The following is a 20,376-nucleotide window of genomic DNA, read 5'->3' as shown; positions in this document are numbered from 1 at the left end:
TCAGTTTTATTTCCATTTCATCTTGTAAAAATTTCTGCCTTAATCTCAAAAAATATTTGAATTTTTCCAAATAAAGTGGAAATTTTACAAAATAAAACTCAAATATTCTCTGAGATTTAAACTGAAATTTTCGAAGATAAAACTAAAATATTCTCTAAGATTGAAGCAGACATTTTTCAAAAATAAAACTCAAATATTTTCTAAGATTGAAACTGAAATTTTCCAAGATAAAACTGGATATTTTGTGAGATTAAAGCAGGATGTTGTTAATAGAAACTGCTGTTTTGGGGCGTCTACAAAAGCTAACGGTGATTTTGGGGCCTCTACTAAAGCTAACAGTGGTTCTGGGTCCTCTGCTAAAGCTAACGGTGGTTTTGGTGTCTCTACTAAAGCTAACTGTGGTTTTAGGGCCTCTATGAAAGCTAATGGTGGTTTTGGGGCGTCTACTAAAGCTAACAGTGATTTTAGGGCCTCCACTAAATCTAACGGTGGTTTTGTTGCCTCTACTAAATCCAACGGTGATTTTGGGGCCTCTACTTAAGCCAACGGTGGTTTTGGGTCCTCTGCTAAAGCTAATGGTGGTTTTGGTGTCTCTATTAAAGCTAATGGTCGTTTTGGTGCCTCTCCTGCATCTAACGGTGGTTTTGGAGCGTCTGCTAAAGCTAACGGTGGTTTTGTTGCCTCTACTAAATCCAACGGTGATTTTGGGGCCTCTACTTAAGCTAATGGTGGTTTTGGTGTCTCTCCTACATATAACGGTGGTCTTGGGGCATCTACTAAAGCTAATAGTGGTTCTGGGTCCTCTGCTAAAGCTAATGGTGGTTTCTGTGTCTCTATTAAAGCTAATGGTCGTTTTGGTGCCTCTCCTGCATCTAACGGTGGTTTTGGGGCGTCTGCTAAAGCTAACGGTGGTTTTGGTGCCTCTACTAAATCAAACGGTTTTGGCAAGCCTTATCAAAAGTTAACAAGTGTAATTTCTTGCCTTTTTAATGTGAGACCATCAGTTAAGATGTCCCAAAGTACTGTTGATAAAAATCTAATGTCTCTATTCAGTACTGTAGAAATCCATATTATGGTAAGAACTGCTCAGAGAAGCGTCAGTTCATCATGACTTTAACACATGTAGATGAGTCAATATTGAAGATTTCAAGAACTTTGAGGTTCAGTGGAGTTACCGCCTTCAGGAATCAACAATTACCAGCACCTCAGATTACAGCCCACATCAATGTTTCCTAGAGTTCAAGAAGCAAATGATGGGAGGAGACTGTGTGAATCATGCCTTCATGGAAGAATTGCTGCAACAAAACCTGAAGGGTGAGGGTTAGTGTTAATAAACCAAGCCAAAAACACCTCAGGAAGAGCAGCTTGAGCAAAAAACAGAGTGATGGAGTACTACATGTGGCCTCCACAATCACCCACATAAACCCAGCTGAGATGGTTTGGGATGAGCTGGACCAAAGAGTGAATATCAAGTCAGAGAACGTTGAAAAAGCTCCAGGTGATGACCTCATGAAAGTGGTTGAGAGAATGCACAAAGCTGTTATCAAAAGGTGGGTGAAGACGGCATTTTGAGCCACAGATTATCGTTTGATCTGCCCAACAGTCTACTCGTCCACCAACAGCTACTTGACCTGTTCAAGTGCCTCAGGCTCAGGGACTGGACTGCTAAGTCTCTCCCTCATTAGAAATTATTCTGGCTTATGGCGCCGTTTAAACTCCTAAATGAGATTGATAAAAACTGACGTGCCACTCAATTCATCCATGACATTTGTGATTAAAAACCACAATTTCTCCCCTGATTGAAGCACGAGCCACCAAGGTTTGCATCCGAACAGCTGGTTTGGAGAATTAATCTGAGGTGAGATGTGCTGGAAGCCAGGTGAACTGCAACTCAGCCACTCATTATCAGTGCATAGGGGAGCTTCTGGCAATTTCATAAAGCACAACCAGACTCGCCTTTGTTCATTATGCTTTGTATTTATAGAGGAGTCCAGTAGAGAGATCAGGTATCAGTCCGGTCTGAGGGGCTGAAATGAAGCTAAAAGGCAGATGGTGAGATGAATTAAGACGGTGTCCAGAGAGAGCAGAGGGGTTAACAAGGTTTTTGAGTGATGATCTGACCTCAGGGTCCGCTTTTCTCCAATTTTACTCAAATCCACTAATTATTTAAAGATTCATTTCACTTGGGTTTGGCTTATCAGCAAAGGAAAAATGGGATTCAAGTCCAAGTCTAACCACTACATCTGCAACCAGTAATAAAATACACTGTGGCAACATTTTTAAAAACATTTAAAAAGGGGCAACAACTTTAAAAAAAAAAAATCTAAAAAATGCCCATTGCCTGAGTCTTATTTGTTTAAGACTGCAGTTGCCCATTTCCTCTTACAGGGGGCATGCATGACTACATTTTAGCTTACAGAAACACTGCCAGGCCCCTTATCAAGCACCAGAAGAGAGCATGTTTAAAAGTGACTATTTTCGTCCGGATCTAATGAATGAGTAAAAATCTGAAGTCGAGCTCTCCATTCTTCATTCACAGCGAAACAACAATGTGGACAGAGGAGCCGAGACCACGCCTGTACAGTTTAGATGAATGAGGTTAAATTTAGAGCTCCTTCAGCTCATCCCAGACATCCTTGGTTCATCAGAAAAGTCTGGTGACGCTGGCTGCTCCGTCAGCCCCGCTGTGCCCTTTGGGTAACTGAATCCACCAGGGGAAAATATTGAGGAAACCTGAGCTTTGCCCACAGACCTGGAAGGACAATGTGCCTACAGTATTACCAGATGTGGTGTCTCTGCCTGGTCTGCCTTGGGAAGTGGGGGCTAGTGGGGGTCTTTTTTTGGAAAGTATCAGATAAACTCTCTCCCTGCCTCCCCTTTACTCTATTCCCAAATCTAGCCAGATCGTGTTTTGCCGACAGGTCTGCGAGGGGGGAGAAACCGGAGCTCCACGGTGAGATTACTTTACAGTTTATACAAGTAGCAGCATAGGTTTCCTCTCAAGGCCACAACACATAATCTCCATCGCTCTCACTGCCTTAAAAGAAAAAAAAAGTCTGGTTTATGAGAAACTTCGAAAGCTGCAAGGACTACTCATCTGTCACCATGTGTATTAAAAAGATGTGGTACAGTGACCACACACAGGCTGCAAGAAAATACAGACAATTAATTGTTTTGCAGGCTGTCAGTTTTTAATATCTGAGTCAAACTGCACTCAGTTCAGCTGTTACAGGGTTATAAATATCAGGCAATTAGCAGATTTTAATGAGCGAAAAGGAACTCTCTTACAGCCTCTATTGCATTTGCCTTGGGGTAATTGGAAAACTGCATCAATATATTTGTATGATTTTTTGTTTCATGTTCAACAGCTCAACCAGACTGGATGCAGTGTTTAAAGGGGCATACCACCAGTTTTATACAAGAGGCTCAGTAGACTCATCACAGGGAGTCAGTGTGCAAAAAATGTCTTCTCTAGATACTGTAAGAAGCTTTAAGTTATAAAACTCCACACACCAAAAAAACAATTGGGGATCATGCTTGAGACCTAAATGTTAAAAAGTAAGTCTGCCCTGCCCTGCAACCTGTAGGTTTGGAGTTCAAAAAGTGGGGAATTAGCCTGGAAAATCAAATTGTCTCTAAAATGTTTGAGTCTTAAGGTCTTAATTAAGTCACATATGGACATCATAGCCCTTGTCACCTTTTAAGGGGGTATTACTAACAATAACAAAGTCACTAAAACATTTTGTAGTCATTTATGTAATTTTACACTGTAACTTCTCAGAATGGCACATACCAAACACTGACCACATTCACATAGTTGTTGTTATTGGAATCTGGTTGTGGTGCAAAGAGGCAAAGTTCAATTTTATTGGACCTAAAAGCAGATCAAAGTTCTTTTCCTGAAGCAGTTCTGATTTTATACCAACTCAAGACTTCTATTATTAGTTTTTGGAAATGGTGGCACCAGAATGTTTTCAAGGACAGTGTTCAGGGTAGATCTTCAGGTTTACCAAATTGGAAAATTGTCCTGGAAAACTACTTGTGCATTTCTAAAAGCAGCGTTAAACAGTCTGCACCTACATAACACACCTCTACCTTAGTGGTACTCAAAGCGCTTTACAATGTTTCACTCATTCACACACCAACAGCGACAGAGCTGCCATGCGAGGTGCCTGCTGCCATCTGAAGCAGCTTTATGGTCAGTGTGTCGCCCAAAGACACTTTGGCATGCAGAGGTGACCGGAGATCAAACCGCCTACCTTGCGAAAAGTGGACAACCCACTCTACCACCTGAGCCACGGCTGAAGCAGCGGAGGCAACTATCTGAGATTCCCTCATAAGTCCTAACTTCTCTTGGGTCAAATGAGAAGCACTCTGAGGGAGTTTGTCATTCTCATGCTCTGGTTCTACTTTTAAGGAATCAGATTCATGTACGGCACTAAAACTAAGTCCTCATTCTTAGCGGCCTCAGGTACATCTTCATATGCTGAGCTGTTGCCATCAGAGCAATCCAATTTCAAAGAAAAGGAAATGCTGTTTTGCTGTACACCTGCAACTCATGCTACATCTTAGGCTAACTGTAACAGACTGGATGATTGTGTCTGAATTTATTTATTATGACAGTGAGATGCACTGAATTGCATGTGATTTTACAGATGTACCTAATAATTTGGTCAATAAGTGTATGCTAGACTATACTGTAAACTTACAAGATTAAAACATTGGCAAAACCAGACGAGCACTTAGAGAGTGCAGTACTGCGCCAAGGCTGTTCATTCCCCCATATGGCATTGTCAGAAATGCAGCATATTTTTTTAGAAATGCAGGGGGTTTTTTTGTTAGATGATCAGAAATCACAGCAACATAGAATATGTCCATTTAATATAGATGTACCCACAAACAATATGACCTTGCGCTGAGCACAGGCGTGTGTTATGCATATGTATGTTATGTACGGATGTCAAATCACGTGACCTAAATATGTAGCGGGCGGCGGGAATTGATGGGACTCAGAAACACCCTCGATTTAATCAGTTGTTCCATGTATCATTTCCGACAGATAAGTCCTGATAAGTTCTCAGCGGTGGATTTGTAGTAGGATCACAATCGTGATCATCAGCAGGCAGCTGACGTAGTGTTCACTTGTTGTCATGGTTACAGTGACGCTGTGCCGCTATCTGGCAATGATACAGAAATCTTTAACAAATCCGTGGATCCAGACTGTAAGCTGCATCACTGCCAAAATCTAATCACTTGGTCCTTGTGTCACTTCTGACCTTCCCTGAAAATTTAATCCAAATCCGTTAGTCCGTTTTTGAGTAATGTTGCTAACAGATGGAAGGATTCACGTACGTCGATTGTCACATAACTCCACCACGTTCCTTGGCGGAGTAATAAAACTTACAAATTTTTGACATTTAGACAACAGAACACTGTTAAAGAAGAATACCGTCGAGCTGAGTACACGACTGAGTGATATGTATGAATTACACCAGGTGTGATGTGGTCCTGGGTGACTAAAACCCTATGGTATGCTTTTAAGGGTTAAAGATGCTGTCCAAAGGCATCATGGGACATGTAGGATTCAGCATGGTTAGCTCTTTACCATGCTTTTATATATTTTTTCATTTATTTAATTGTTCACTTGTGAGTCTTTTAAACTTGAAAGTGCAACACAAAATCTTAGACCAGAGGTGTCAAACATGCGGCCTGCGGGCCAAAAGCGGCCCTCCATGGGTCCAATCTGGCCCGCAGGATAATTTTGTAAAGTGTAAAAATTAGAGAGAAGACATTAATTGCCAATTTATAAATTTGTAAAATTGTAAATTTAAAATAATTTCTAGACCATGACAAGTTGTTTTGATCATAAAGTAAAATGCTAGATTGCTCATTGTTTTTGTCATTTTGTGCCTTGTTGTTGTAATAATTTGTCTTGCTTTTATTTTTTTTTCTGACGTTTGTCATTTGTCTCATGTTTTTCTCGTTTTGTTTCTCGTTTGTTTCCTTTTTTATCTTGCTTGTGTTTTTTGTCTTATTCTTGTCATTTTGTGTTTCACTTTATTCGTTGTATTTTGTCCTGTTTTTGTCGTTTGGCTTTTTTTTGTCTCACTTGTGTCATTTGTCCATCTTTTTGTCGCTTTGTGTCTAGTTTTTTGAATATTTTGTCTTGTTTTTGTTGTTTTTTTGACTTTTTTTTGTCTGACTTTTGTTTTGATCATATAGTAAAATACTATATCGTTCAGGTCGAGGTACCTGTGACTAAATGTTTTGTTCCTTTGTAGACACTCTGTGGTCTGGAAGTTGTAATGCACAAATGAAAAACTGAGGCACGATGTTTTTGAAATTGAACTTGTTTTTCTTAAGAAATTTCAGGTTGTTGACGATGTTTTGTAAAAAGATAAATGTGAACATTTTCAGAATGTGCTTTTTTGCATTAAAACAATGGGAAAACATGGTTATTTAAAGGTTATTATGCTGTTATTTTACTGGTTCGGTCCACTGGAGATCAAACTGGGCTGAAAGTGGAACCTGAACTAAGATGAGTTTGACATCCCTGTCTTAGACGCTAAGTTTGATTATGTTGTTGACAACCATTTTGCTAAATGTCCTGCAGACAGTCTGATGCAAACTGATTTTCATCGATGGAATCATGGAGAGAGTCCACTTCCTCACTTGTTTTGGAGTTTTCAATTGCACGACAGTTTTCATCAGCATTGTCATGTTCTAACTTTTCATAACTGTCAGCATTCTCAGGCTTTGAGCAAAAACAATCTTCTCATTAAGACCTTATGAAATGGCCAACAGTTCCAGAAATAGCAAGTAAGCGGATCTTGAAGGGAAACTGTTTCGTGAACTATTGTTCACAGGAGGTCAAGAATAACTGACGGCCCTTTCAGGCTCCTGTAAAGACCATGTTTGTCAGGATTTAAATGTTTATAGCTAGTTTTCTTGAAACAGTGGAAAAAAAATCATTGTGGGAGTACTTTGTATGAAACAACATATTAGGGCTTCCAACCAAAAATCAGCATTAACTCATGAACGGTGCTTAAAGAGGTCAGGACGAACAATCATAACAAATCCCTCCTGTAATTTAGCTAAGCATGATGGACTCATCTGTACTTTTTGCAATGATATAATTCCCTCTGTGTTCCTATCAGTGAAACACACATGAAAAATGCTGAAAATATAAGCATCAGTGCACACTGTGGTGTGGTTTCCCTTTGGTTCATTTTGTTTTGCTAACCTTTTCAAACATGAGTAACTACTGGCTATCCGATGTCCATCTCTTCATTACCCTTAAAAACGTTCACATTGAGGACGTTTCCTGTGGTTGCTTCGGATTATGTTCACATTCTTTATGAACAGCATTGCAGGTATATTTGCAGGTAGAAAAAACAAGGTTAATAGTTTCGAGCATTAGTGTGTGGTGATTCAGTACTCGCTCAGTATGAACAGCATTGTTGTCACCTTGAAAATGAAACATGCTACAGGGAAAGATGCTCTAAACGTTTATTTCAATCAATTCCAAGTTGCTTGGCTTGAATGCACACTTAACATGATTAAATCATCATTAGCTCAAGTCATCAGCAGATCTGCCATCATTTCATTCTCACTGTGTTTTTCTTCATCTTCCAGGGAAACAACAGTATCAGTTCCATTACTGTAATTTGTAGCTTAGCCACAGAGTGACAATTATCCCTCAGAGTACGGTTACACAGACGAATCCCGATGAAAGCCAATTAGCACTGTAAAGGAAATGCCACACCTTGAGAATTATTTCATTTACAAGGGAAATGTTAGTTTGTGGGCTGCACACTGACTTGATGGTTAGCGCTGTCGCCTTGCAGCCTGAAGGTAACCGGTTCACATCCCCGCCTTCCCAGGATCCTTCTGCATGGAGTTTGCATGTTCTCCCTGTGCATGCGTGGGTTTTCTCCAGGTTCTCCGGCTTCCTCCCACAGTCCAAAAACACCCTAAGTCAGCTGGGATAGACTCCAGCCCCCCTGTAACCCTAATGAGGATTAAGCAGTGTATATAATGGATGGATGGATGTTGGTTCGTCGCAACTCCCGCTATGTTCCTCTCACAAGAAGCACCATGGATACCGCTTACATTTTATTGCTGGGAGGCTGTCTCCTGGGTGCCATGGAGCAGACATAAACTCAGACTGTGTGTGCTGAAAAAGAAGCGGTAGGGAAGGCGATAAGGGCTGGTCCGACTGATGGCACGGGGGGACGTGGTTATTTTGATCCACTCAGGCAACCGCATTCTGACAGAGCAGCATGGTGACAGCATCTGTCAGCGAGGGGTTACCAGGCTACGCAGCAGATATGATCTGTGGTGCACTTACAAGACCACCACCACACAAATGGGTAAAGGATGCATATGGTGTACATGTCAATGGTGCATCCTGACCACATTATGCAACATAAAGCAGGCTGCAGGCCACCAAATGTCTTCTGGTATGAGGTTCCTCTAGGACGGGGACTTTTATATGTTTTATGTAAGCTTGCATATGCTGCTGTAAACACCAATGTCTCCTGGGTGAGGGGTTATGAGTTTTACACTGCAGTACAACTGTGCAGCAGAGTAAAATTCAAACAGAAAATGAGTGTTTGAATTATGTTGACCATGGCTGAAAAGAAAAGCCTCGAGGATCAGCTATTGAAAATTAAAGGTGTACTAACAGGGAAAGAAAATACCTACTCCCACTTGTGCCACTGTATTCTAAATTTCCTGACTTGTGATGTTTCCCAAGCAATGTCCACTCACATAATCAAAGATCTGAGAAAAAAATTGATTAGTATTGCCTGATTTCTTGTTTGGACAGAGAACACTGTGTTTTGCTCTGACCAATCAGCAGTGAGAAGCCGTTCCATTTTTATGTTGTGACAGTAGTTGACATGCTGTTTGCTAGAGGCATTTAACTGTACGGTACCCCGTGGACAAATCATTCTGTTACAAAAACCGTATAAAAAGCATGCATATCTGTTTAATATTTGCATCAGTGTGTGGAGAAATATTTTGGACAATTATATTGGACAATTTTTGAATCACCAATTAACCTCAGTATGTCTGTGGACTGTGGGTGGAAGCCTGAGCAAAACCCACACAGGGAAAACATGCAAACTCCATTCAGAAAGATTTGAACCCAGGATTTTCACATTGTGAAGCGACCTTGCTAACCACTGCTCCACCGTGCCGCCCCAGATCAACAATATTACACTATTACTATAGTAATAGTAAATGTGGCATGTACGTTTTGGTCAAAAATGACCTCTATGACCAAAAGATGCACTCACTAGAGGTGAACCAAGTCTATTAAATGCTGTATAATAACTGATATCTAGTTTCAAATCTAAGGTGACTATAACAGAAATTACATAATATACAGAGGACATCAGATCACTGCAAACCATGTAAAAGTGTTAACGCTGAGTGTAATCAAATTTTTGTAATAATCCACTTAATGTTTATATAATAATACTTTGTCAAAAACACACATATGATAAAAACATATGAAAGGGCAAACAAACAAGAAAACATTTAACAGCACATAGCACAAATAATTCTATTGAGCATGAATATAATAAATGACTAACTGTAAGTCTGGCACTTCATGGTGATGAAGCACACACCCAGGTGTATTAGCCTGCACCCTGCCGTTGTGCACTAAAGCAGACTAAACACAAATGACTGCAGTCAACAGACGGCCTTGGCAGAGGTCTGCACTCTGAGCATATTCTAGTTTTCTTTTTAGTCAAATTACATTTAAAAATGAGAAAAGGTTCACTAAAAATAGTCTACAGTCTAAATTGTTACTCCTCCAAGGATCACAGTGGAATTATGTGACGATCGGCATTGGTCTGTCTGTCTGTCTGTCTGTCTGTCTGTCTGTCTGTCTGTCTGTCTGTCTGTCTGTCTGTCTGTCTGTCTGTCTGTCTGTCTGTCTGTCTGTCTGTCTGTCTGTCTGTCTGTCTGTCTGTCTGTCTGTTAGCAACATTACTCAAAAACAGACAAACAGATTTGGATTAAATTTTCAGGGAAGGTCAGAAATGACACAAGGACCAAGTGATTAGATTTTGACAGTGATGCAGCTTATAGTCTGGATCCACGGATTTGTTAAAGATTTCTGTATCATTGCCAGATAGCGGCACGGCGTCACTGTAACCATGACAACAAGTGAACACTACGTCAGCTGCCTGTTGACGATCACGATTGTGATCCTACTACAAATCCACCGCTGTGGACCACAAATTTGTCGGAAATCATGCAAGGACTGAGCAGCCTTGGAGGAGTAGTGTACTCTCTGAGTGCTTTTCTTGTTTTTAATGTGATTAATGTGATTGCTTAGCGCTCAAAAATCTGGGTAGGAACCGAGTGGTCCAGTGAAAGAGGGTCTGTTGGCTTCAAACACAGCAATGTTACATTTTTTATTAAATATTTAATATCCATTGAATATAATTGATAGAAAATTTATTTTCAGTGTCACGCTCTCTCCTTTGTTACTACATTACTTTTTGCTGTGGTATTGATGAATTTAGGCAGGTTTCGTATTGAAGTCATAATTTTGATAATCACTAGTCCCAGACCCCGGGCAGGGATTTAAAACACTATACTGTTTAACTACAAGGGGATATATGACAAGTGTATTACAAAACATCACACAGACATTCATCTCCAGTAATCCAAACTAAATAAAAACATGATTAAACTGCAGATAAACACTTGAATCTCATATCAAAACCATGAAAACCAGGGTTGCACTGTAGGTATTCTGCCTTGAAAAAGGAAGAAAATACCATCCAAAAATCAATGCTATTCAATTACAGGATCAGTGGGAACCCTGGAATATATTAGGATTTGCAGGTGGGAGACTGGATGTCATGTGAGTGAGAGAAAGGGTGTAGTGATGAAGACTGACACTGATAAGTGAGGTTGTAAGGACCTCTGAGAGTTCAAATTAAGACAGCGGTGTTTCTCATTAATATCACTGATGTCAGGTCAGACATGTCTCAGGAGTACCGTTTGTTACTGACAGAGAGGTTACCTTGGTGTTGTCGAGCTGGGCCAGTCCGGTGCAAGCGTTCGCCAGCAGGAAGTCGCCGCCCAGCACGGCCATCTTATTCCCAAACTGCATGTCCTTCAGCGAGCCGTCTGAAACCGTCAACTCCTTCAGATCCACTATCCCTCGATGCACCAAGAACGCCGTGTGGATCAACTCAGTGATTTCTGCCAGGTTCCTCTGACTATGGAACAAATTGGTGGTGGTTAGTTTATTCAATTTTAAACAGGATTTGTCATGTTGTTTTTAACCATTGTGAAAGAAAATTGACAAAACCAAATGAATAACATTGATCTTCTTGTTACAATACGACCCTTTTTGTCTTGGAAACCTTGGCCTTGACATTAAATGTGGATGTTACTTTGATATGTACATTCTGTAAACATTATTCCAGACCAAGCACTCCCAAGTTCAGCGGACTTCAGCAGAATAAGACGTACACACCTGCATTCTTTCTAACAGTCAACAGAGGGCAACCTATCTGATCGCAAAAAGAAGTTTGGCCGCATAGAGGTCTATGAGAAAATGACCCACTTGTCACCTTTTTTTTACCTCAGTAAACATTTTCCTCATGAGGTTTTGGTCTCAATCAATAGTTTTAAGACATTTTGAATGCAACACAATGTTCATTTAGTAAATTAAGGTCCCATTTACAGTAAAATAGCCAACAAAGCAGGGTGAGTTTCACGGTGGTGCTACCTTGTGATTGACAGGTCACTATGCACAGTTTCTTCAAGCTTTCAGTCAGATCCACCTCTTGCGAGTTACATCTGGTTTTAACCCTTTGATGCACAACGTGGGTGAAAAGTGACCCATATTCAATGGAATATGGGTATCTTTTGACCCATGTGGTGCATCAAAGGGTTAAAGCATGATGGCAATTGATGAATCCCAAAATCAAGGCTTCAAAACAGTAAGAGCAACAGTACAAACCACTTGGTGACATGGTGGCTACATCCATCTTGTATTTTTGGCATACAGGGGGTCGTCAACTTACGTTGGAGTTCTTTTCCTACAGATTGATGTAAGTCCATTTTCGCCGTAAGTCAGAACTCCGGAGAAAATGTAAACAAAGCCATTATGTGCATCATGATATCGATCAGTTTTTCAAAAAAGTCATGAATACCAGCGACTTTCAAGCATGTATGAGTCATTTTACAAGAAAATAACAGAATATGCTGCACCATTTTTACAACTTGATCTAATAATGCCAATGTTCGTCAGTGTTCCAAGTGCTTTATTAAATCTAATTTCACTTCCATGGTGTGCTGCCCTTTCGGCAGAATTATTGATGTACTTTATTTTGAAAAACGCTTTATTTTGAAGTTGTCTGTTGACAGTCGTCACTTCCTGTCTGCTATTTTGATGTTTAGCTTTACACACTATTTTGTACACGCCACAGAGGCAACGTCGTAAGTAATTAACTTCATTTTTGGACTGACCGGTTAAGTTAAAAGGATTTATTTACATGTATTTATGTTGTTGTTTTATTCTGTTTTCACTAGAGTTTTCACTCTATAACGTGTCTCAAGAGCCACAGTAAAGAAGTTAAGTTTGCTACAACTCACGATTCATTTTGCAAGTTTAACTAGTTGAACAGCTGCAGCTTTTACGTTGCAGTGAAGACAGCACACATGGAGATGGCTTTCCTTTTCTTCAAAGCACTGCCATCAGAAGAGTCTGACTTACGCTTGGGAGCCATAACGAAGGGCAAAAAGTTACTGAACGCAGCACAATCCAAGGTGATGTACAACCAGCGAATGTAAACAATGCCATATTACAGCGCCGCGTGACGACGTATTTGTCCACTCCGCTCACTAATTAGTTCCACGTAACCAACTCCGACGAAACGACAAAACGCCGTAGGTCGAGGATGTCGTAAACCGAGGACCCCTGTACTGTATTCAACATACTATGTTTTGGGACATTTTCGATCTTTTTCTTGCATATCATATAGTACGGTAGTTTCGGTATAGGAACCTGCTGTGGACTTAAGAACAGCTCTTCAGGAAACTTATGGATGACATCACAAAGGGTTCTTTCATCTTTATATACAGTTTACAGTAAAGAGACTACATAAAACCAGAAGCATCCCTTCTATGGTTAGGAGCCATGGATCTGGAAAGGAAACACTGAGGGTTTGTTTTTAGACCGAGTTTTGATTGGCATGTCTTTCCTATATCTGAGATCAGTCCATCTCTCTGCTGGTCTGAGGGTTGTTTTAACATTTGGTTTAAGATATTGACTAAATGTCACTTCATGTTCATTTGGCTTAAGGCGCTCCACAGAAATACCTGGGTGCTGCGTCTAAGCCTTTGCATTGTAGGGAAAACACTGAATAAATTTTAAAATCACAGCTTTGTTGTCAACAGCTTCTAAAGGAGGTGTTCCAGAGGCTTGACAGTTAGAGAGGTTTTTGACAGAAACCTTTTCATTGTCTTTATGTCTGTGAAATATGCAGCTTTAGAAAGTTTGAAAACTAATTTGGTGAGGTGAGGTGATCACAAAGGAATTGGTCAAAACAAACAATTCATGAGTTTCCTTTTCTTCTGTCTGGTGAAACAGAAAACCATCTATTTAGTCAATAAAACTACAATATTCAGATTGTAGAGTCTGCTTTTCATTTGACTAAACTATACAATACCTCTCCAAACAAAGACGGTCTGCATCATCACAGTTCATTCAAACATTGTGAAACCTTTAGTGACTACTACTTAGAATTTACTGTGTATTTGTAACAAAAGAAGTCATTTCTCTGCAACTACAATTTGGTTAAAATTCTTAAAAATCAAGTTAGTATCAGCATCTTCAGGGCATAAACCAGCATATGTCAAGACATCTTTCTGCAAAGCGCATCAGGGGTTGTGTTTAAAAAAAAGAAATTAAACTTATCATTAGCAAATAACAGCCATTCTTGATTATGAGGAAAAAGATATAAAAGTGGTCTTTGAATAGAGCCTTTCAGAGCAGCGTTAGGGAGGATATAATCAAATGTTGATTCAGTCATTGGTGGGGGATAATTAGGCCCCTCTCCATATGGAAGGAGCTCACCACGCTGCGACAGGAGGGATCTATCCAGACAGGGTCGGGTGCGCTGATAGCCACTTACGACCTTCTTTCAACCGCTGTGAGAACCTGATGAGCCGGTCGTCTGCCTTGAGCTCCAACCCTTTACTATATACACTCATGAACACACACACACACACACACACACACACACACACACACACACACACACACACACACACACACACACACACACACACACACACACACACACACACACACACACACACACACACACACACACACACACACACACACACACACACACACACACACACACACACACACACACACACACACACAGCCAGGTAATTGCCATGTTCGACGTTGGCGTGGAATAGATGTGATTAAAATTCAATAATGTCATCTATTTTGCCTCTCAATCACACCCATTGTCTGGTTGGTTTCTCTGCTCGGTGACGCAGAGCAACAACACAGTCGCCCCGAATGAGAGTTAATAAGTTCATGGTTTAAATAAGAGGAAATTAATGCACCGACAGTCATATGTTCTCAAGGTGTCTCAGAGTGATGGCTACGCTTGACGAGGTTCAAGTGGAGAACTCTTTGTTAGAACAAGAGGAGCATGACAAAGAGCTGCGGCTGATTCTGACTTAAATAATTAAAAAAAAATGAAATTTATTCCAAGTTGAATTTGTTCTTATGGAGTCTGTCTACTGAGGTTTCTCCTTGAACAATATGACTGTGATGAACACCATATCAAGAATCCACTGATATCATTTAGCAGTGAGAGGAACACAGTTGTTTCAAGCCAAAGCGAAACGTTAGCTGAGAATCCCAGCAAGGCAAGGCAAGGCAAGTTTATTTGTATTGCACCCTTCATGTCCAAGATAATTCAAAGTGCTTTCCATAAAACATTAAGAGCATTACAGTAAGGTGCAGATAGTTAAAAGATATCGTGCAGATTTCATGCATAGGCGCATGAGAAAAGAAATGTTTTAACCTGGATTTAAAAGTGTCTACATTTGGTGAAAGTTTAATCTCACTGGCAGTTTGTTCCACTTGTTTGCAGCATAACAGCTAAATGCTGCTACTCCATGTTTAGTCCAGACTCTGGCCTGGACTAGCTGACCTGAGTCCTTGGATCTAAGAGCCCTGCTAGGTTTGTATTCTCTGAACATATCACAGATGCATTCTGGGCCTAAACCGTTCTGGGATTTGTTAACAACTATGTTCAACAAATGGAAATTACCACTGAGATAAAACCAGCCTTAGTATTTGAGGTTAGATCAATATGCAAGTTCCAATAAGGCCATTAAGTCGAAGACACTAAGCAAAGAGTTTATTGAGTGTACAGGGCCAGTGATCAATCGCAATTCACAAATTCTATTTCACAATAGAATTGTACACTGTGGAAACCACCATCTCACTATATGTCACTTTTTATTGATATATCAGTATATTGAGTAAATTTGAAAAATGGTTACAGGGTCACAGTAATTGGACAGGAAAGCTTGTTCTCGTCTAATTTTGGTGAAGAAGGGGAAATGAAAAATAAAACACTGAGGTGATCTTACCAGACCTCTGTAGCCCACTTTAATCGCTGCTTGAGACTCTATGCTACATTAGCTGATAAAAACACGAGAACGAACTGCCGGTGAAGAAGATGCATGACAGCTAAAGGAGGCATAAGATTTTAAAAAGGAAGTAAAATAGATGGATTAAGGAAGACATGTCTGTTTCTGCTGCAATGATTCTGAATGATGCTGAATGGCAGAAAAACTTTTAGATCACCTAACAGCATATATCCTCATCATCAAACTAAGTTATATGTTGAATAAAGTAAAATTAGGAAACACAAAACCTTTGGAAATGCACAATAGCACAAAGTTGTACCCCGGTGCATACACATTCCAAAGCTATGCCTCCAATCTAGCAGTCCTGATCAGTAGCAGAGGAGCTTTGGGAGGAAAAAGGGGGACAAGGGGGCCGGTGTATAAATAGCTTTGGTGCCCAGTTGCATAGCAACCGATGCCATCCTGCCGAGGTGTAACGCCCCTCACCACGCCCCTTGTCCTGACTGTTCTGTTCCATTTTCCTCCCTCCGCAGTCTGCCTCGCCATCAAACACAGCCTTGCAGATCTGAGTGCATCCCTGTGTGTGATTTAAAGAGGTGGCCTGTCCATCAGACGGCCGGCGTGATGTGTGCAGTGGCACAGCGTTCATTTGTCACAAGAAATTAAGAGATGTGGTGGGTACAACTTGGACTATCTGTGAGTGTGTGCCCGTGCTTCGTCTTTTCTATCTATCTATCTATCTATCTATCTATCTATCTATCTATCTATCTATCTATCTATCTATCTATCTATCTATCTATCTATCTATCTATCTATCTATCTATCTATCATGGTGGTGCTTTGGTGAATCATCAGTGTCAGGCAGTAGAGTGGGAAATGTTTTACAAATGCTGCCTGTCAGGAGGGAGGAGACCATCCCCCGGAGGTTTCAATCACCCCCCAAACCCGCCCCACCCTGACTCCCTCCATCCTTCCATCTCGCCATCAGCAGAGGTGCTAATGAGCTCAGGAGAGGTGGGGGCAGAGAGAGAGAGAGAGGGAGCAAAATAGTGCAAATGAGGTGATCAAGTCATGCTGCGTGGCTGTGTGTGTGTGTGTGTGTGTATATGTGTGTGTGTGTGTGTGTGTGTGTGTGTGTGTGTGTGTGTGTGTGTGTGTGTGTGTGTTTGGCTTTGGACTATCCATCACATGAGTGAGGGAATGCTGCATGTTGGATTCAGTGATCCGGTGTCACAGTGCTGTGAGTGCCAGGTCATGACATGAAGTGAGTCTGTAGAAACTCTTTCCTTAGCAGCGCATAACCTGCCGATACGCCTCGGCCTCGCAGACCGAGCAGGACGGGGCTCGAGCCCTTCCATGACGCCTGGTTTATTCCAATTAGTTCTAATATTAGGATGTTTCTGCGCAGACACGGCTCCTCTACACACATGTGCCTTGTGCCAGCGCGCACTAAGAAAGAAGCCTTTCAGGCACCCAGAGCACAGCCACGCCAAACACAGCAGTCACTTCTGGAAACCACTTGGCAAACACACACATCCCTGTTCTGAGCTGCACGCTGGTCGCTGAGGCAGCCTGAGAGGAGCTCCGAGTGTTACCTGAAGCATCTCACTAGCAGCACATTGTGGCCACGTGGTTTTTGGCCACGACAGCAGTCATCACTCCCACCCACCTCACCTACTAGATTTGGCTTCCTGCGACTTCTTCTTTTTCATAAAATGGAATTAGTGTCTGTGTCTATTAAGTACTGAGAGACGGTCTTTTACATGGAAACATCAACTGTGGAAAACTTCTGTTTGCATGTTCCTAAAGGATTATTGCGTTGGATTGTCTAAGGTAATTTCTAGCATGACAGACTAAGTTAGCATCAAAAACTGTTTGTTCTCTGTACGTACATTTACCAGTGTAAAATATCTCCTAAATGCCTGTCATTTTGAACAAAAAGCAACTGAAAGGGGCTTAAAAAAAATCCAATTAGCAAAAATCTATGCATAAGTAAATGAAATAAAAATACTCCCATCTTGTAACTGTGGCTGCATTGCCGCCACATTCCATCATATTTGCAGGATGATGTAGTGCTTCATTTACAGGAATTGATACGGATGATAACCACAGAGGAGACAAGATAGAATTACCTGACATGGGGATTTTATTTCACTATTTATCCTTCAGCAGCCATGTAACAGGGACAAAAGTGGCATCACCTTTCTCGGTCTGCTTGCCACGCACATTTATGGCTCTACAATGTAATGCTACAGATGTTCACTGCCCACTGTTTCCTCCCAAGCAGTGCATACATGAGAGGGAAGCTTGTGTGTGGCTACGGACATGAACTAGGAACTGTGGATTTAATGCAGCTTGGTTTTATTGTATTTAACCCAACAAGCTGCTTGGTGTACACCAGCTCTGCTGTGAAACGGCCGTCATTTCTAAGACTGCAACTGTGATTAAAGTGGGAAGACACCATTTACCGTTTAAGAAAACCCTCAAGGGCAATAGCAGCTCAGTAGAATTTTCAGTTAGTCGTGCTTTAGGGAATTTCCTGCAAAGGAGGAAGATTCATCAGTGCATTCTGCCGATGTTGATTACCGAGGTGCAAAGTCAAACAAGTAGAAGCATGCAGAAAGTACAGCAGATGTTAGGAAGTGTAAAGAGATGGAAAACAAAGACAGATGAACACTGAGCAGACATTTGCTGATAAATCTTAGTTGTAATAAGTAAAGATACAGTAACATTATGTATTCTGTATGCCTGAACCAACAACATGGTGTCATGCCTTCAGGTTATTTACCTGGGGTAGATGCCGCTGACCATGTCCTGAGTGAGGAGATCAGAGGCTGCCTGGTTCGGCCCTGCAGCTTTAGACAGGAGAAGGACGACCAGTCCCCTCATCTGAAGGTTGTTCTTGCTGTCATAGACAAACCCCCTGCAAAAAGACGCCATCAGTGCATCAAATTACAATTAGACATTCCATTTAAAGCTGTGATTTATTTGTCTGAATGCTTTCTATTAATAACAGCAAATGTAGGAACATCTTCTTTATAGTCCTTGTCAACAAAAGCAAACATGCTAGACTCACAAATTGAGTATTAAGTTAGTCTCATTATCAACAGTGGGCTGAGCGACAGGCTGGGGGCACCCTGGACTGGTCGCTGGTTCAACCATTCACACTCACATTCACACCTACGGGCAATTTGGAATCACCAATTCATTAACCTATCATGCATGTCTTTAAGATGTGGGAGGAAGCCAGAGCACCCAAAGAAAACCCACACAGGCATGAGGAGAACATGGAAACTCCACTGAAAAAGGTTCCAGCCAACCAGCAGGTCTGAACAGAACCTGCTAACCACTGTGCTGCCAGGAAGCCACCTGGTTCTCTCCCTACCAGAGTCCAGTTAGACCTGCTCCCACTGCCAGGCATCCCTCTGTTTTAATGAGCAACATTTACCAACCAGTAAAAGCTTGAAAACAGGCTGAGTGCATTATTAGTGTGATTAAAGTACTGCGTCTGAAGTAAAGACAGTTCCTCTCTTTACAAAGCAAAAACCAGCTGACATGTGCATCGGTTATCTAAACATCCAGCAGACAGATTCATATTTCATGGCATTTTGATGACTGTGAGAGTCCCGTTTTGGCCACCAGGTGAACAGAAGTCCATGGAACAATCTTCTTTTAGGTTCTTTTACCTTCTTTTTGGTCTCCACCAACTCCTGAGAGAAATACTTGACATTTTAGCTACTAAACGCTCCCCTATATTCTAATGCTAGAAAACAGGTTGGTTGAGGTTCATCACGTGATTTTAAAACAACTGTCTGCTGCTGCTGGAAGCTATATGCTATGCTGAGATTATGGCTGAACAAAGAATCAAAATATTAGTGAAACTGCAATTTGGCCAAGTGCAATATTCAAACCACAGGATTTACAAGTGCTTTTGGCAAAAGTTGGCATAACATACCTTCATACATGACTGTTCAAAAGTTTGGGGTCATCCAGATAATTTCATGTTTTCCATGAAAACTCACACTTTTATCCATGTGCTAACATAACCGCACAAGGGTTTTCTAATCATCAGTGAGCCTTTCAACACCATTAGCTAACACAATGTAGCATTAGAACACAGGAGTGATGGTTGCTGGAAATGTTCCTCTGTACCTCTATGGAGATATTCCATTAAAAATCCAAATGTAAGGGAACATGTTGGCTTGCTGCAAAGCTTACTTCAGTGGAAAATACATGACAGAATTTTTACTCATATTGTAATTGCAATGTGTGCAAAATAATTGTAGAATGTTTTTTTCCCCTGTATATCATTCAGGCCTGGGTACAGATCAACAAGACGTCATCGAAACTATAAGTAAAGTCAGGGCTTCAATTCTAAAACAATGGGCTGAATGATGATTTAAAAAACTGCAGTTTACTATGAACAATCTCTTTCACATACATACAATCACTTGTGCCATTTTAAATATAAGAACATTGATTGTAGATGCTTTAAACTTGTTTGTATTCCTTCTGTCTTCTTTATGTTTGAAAGAATTATCAAAATGTATAGGGATAGACAGAGTACAGTTTAAACATTTATATATACACATATACAATACAGTAGCATCAATTTAGAATTGTGGGACTTTTTGTACCATAGTTAACATTTTTGCTGTTTTCAGGTCTAAAATCAACATGGCCGCCTAGAACCAAACACCACACGGCATT

The 20,376-nt window shown here is 40.8% G+C and overlaps 1 protein-coding gene and 1 long non-coding RNA gene across 3 annotated transcripts in view; both read right to left on the bottom strand.

The window, feature by feature from the left end:
* pdss2 (prenyl (decaprenyl) diphosphate synthase, subunit 2) overlaps positions 1 to 20,376 on the bottom strand; it is a 51,138-nt gene that overhangs the window by 18,307 nt on the left and 12,455 nt on the right. For both annotated transcript variants that reach the window (XM_055006065.1, XM_055006066.1), the window contains exons 2-3: positions 18,455 to 18,589; positions 11,051 to 11,249 (exon numbers count right to left, since the gene is read on the bottom strand). In XM_055006065.1, the coding sequence (XP_054862040.1) occupies positions 11,051 to 11,249; positions 18,455 to 18,589 (334 nt within the window). The remainder of the gene's footprint in view (positions 1 to 11,050; positions 11,250 to 18,454; positions 18,590 to 20,376) is intronic.
* Positions 470 to 11,042, bottom strand: LOC118469148 (uncharacterized). The gene is made up of 2 exons (XR_004845975.2): positions 7,821 to 11,042; positions 470 to 7,745 (listed from the first exon to the last, which is right to left on the bottom strand). It is a non-coding gene; the product is annotated as an uncharacterized LOC118469148 (long non-coding RNA).

This window comes from Amphiprion ocellaris, chromosome 20 (genome assembly GCF_022539595.1).
Source record: "Amphiprion ocellaris isolate individual 3 ecotype Okinawa chromosome 20, ASM2253959v1, whole genome shotgun sequence".
Classification (NCBI taxonomy): domain Eukaryota; kingdom Metazoa; phylum Chordata; class Actinopteri; family Pomacentridae; genus Amphiprion; species Amphiprion ocellaris.
This window is presented reverse-complemented; position numbering and strand designations above follow the sequence as displayed.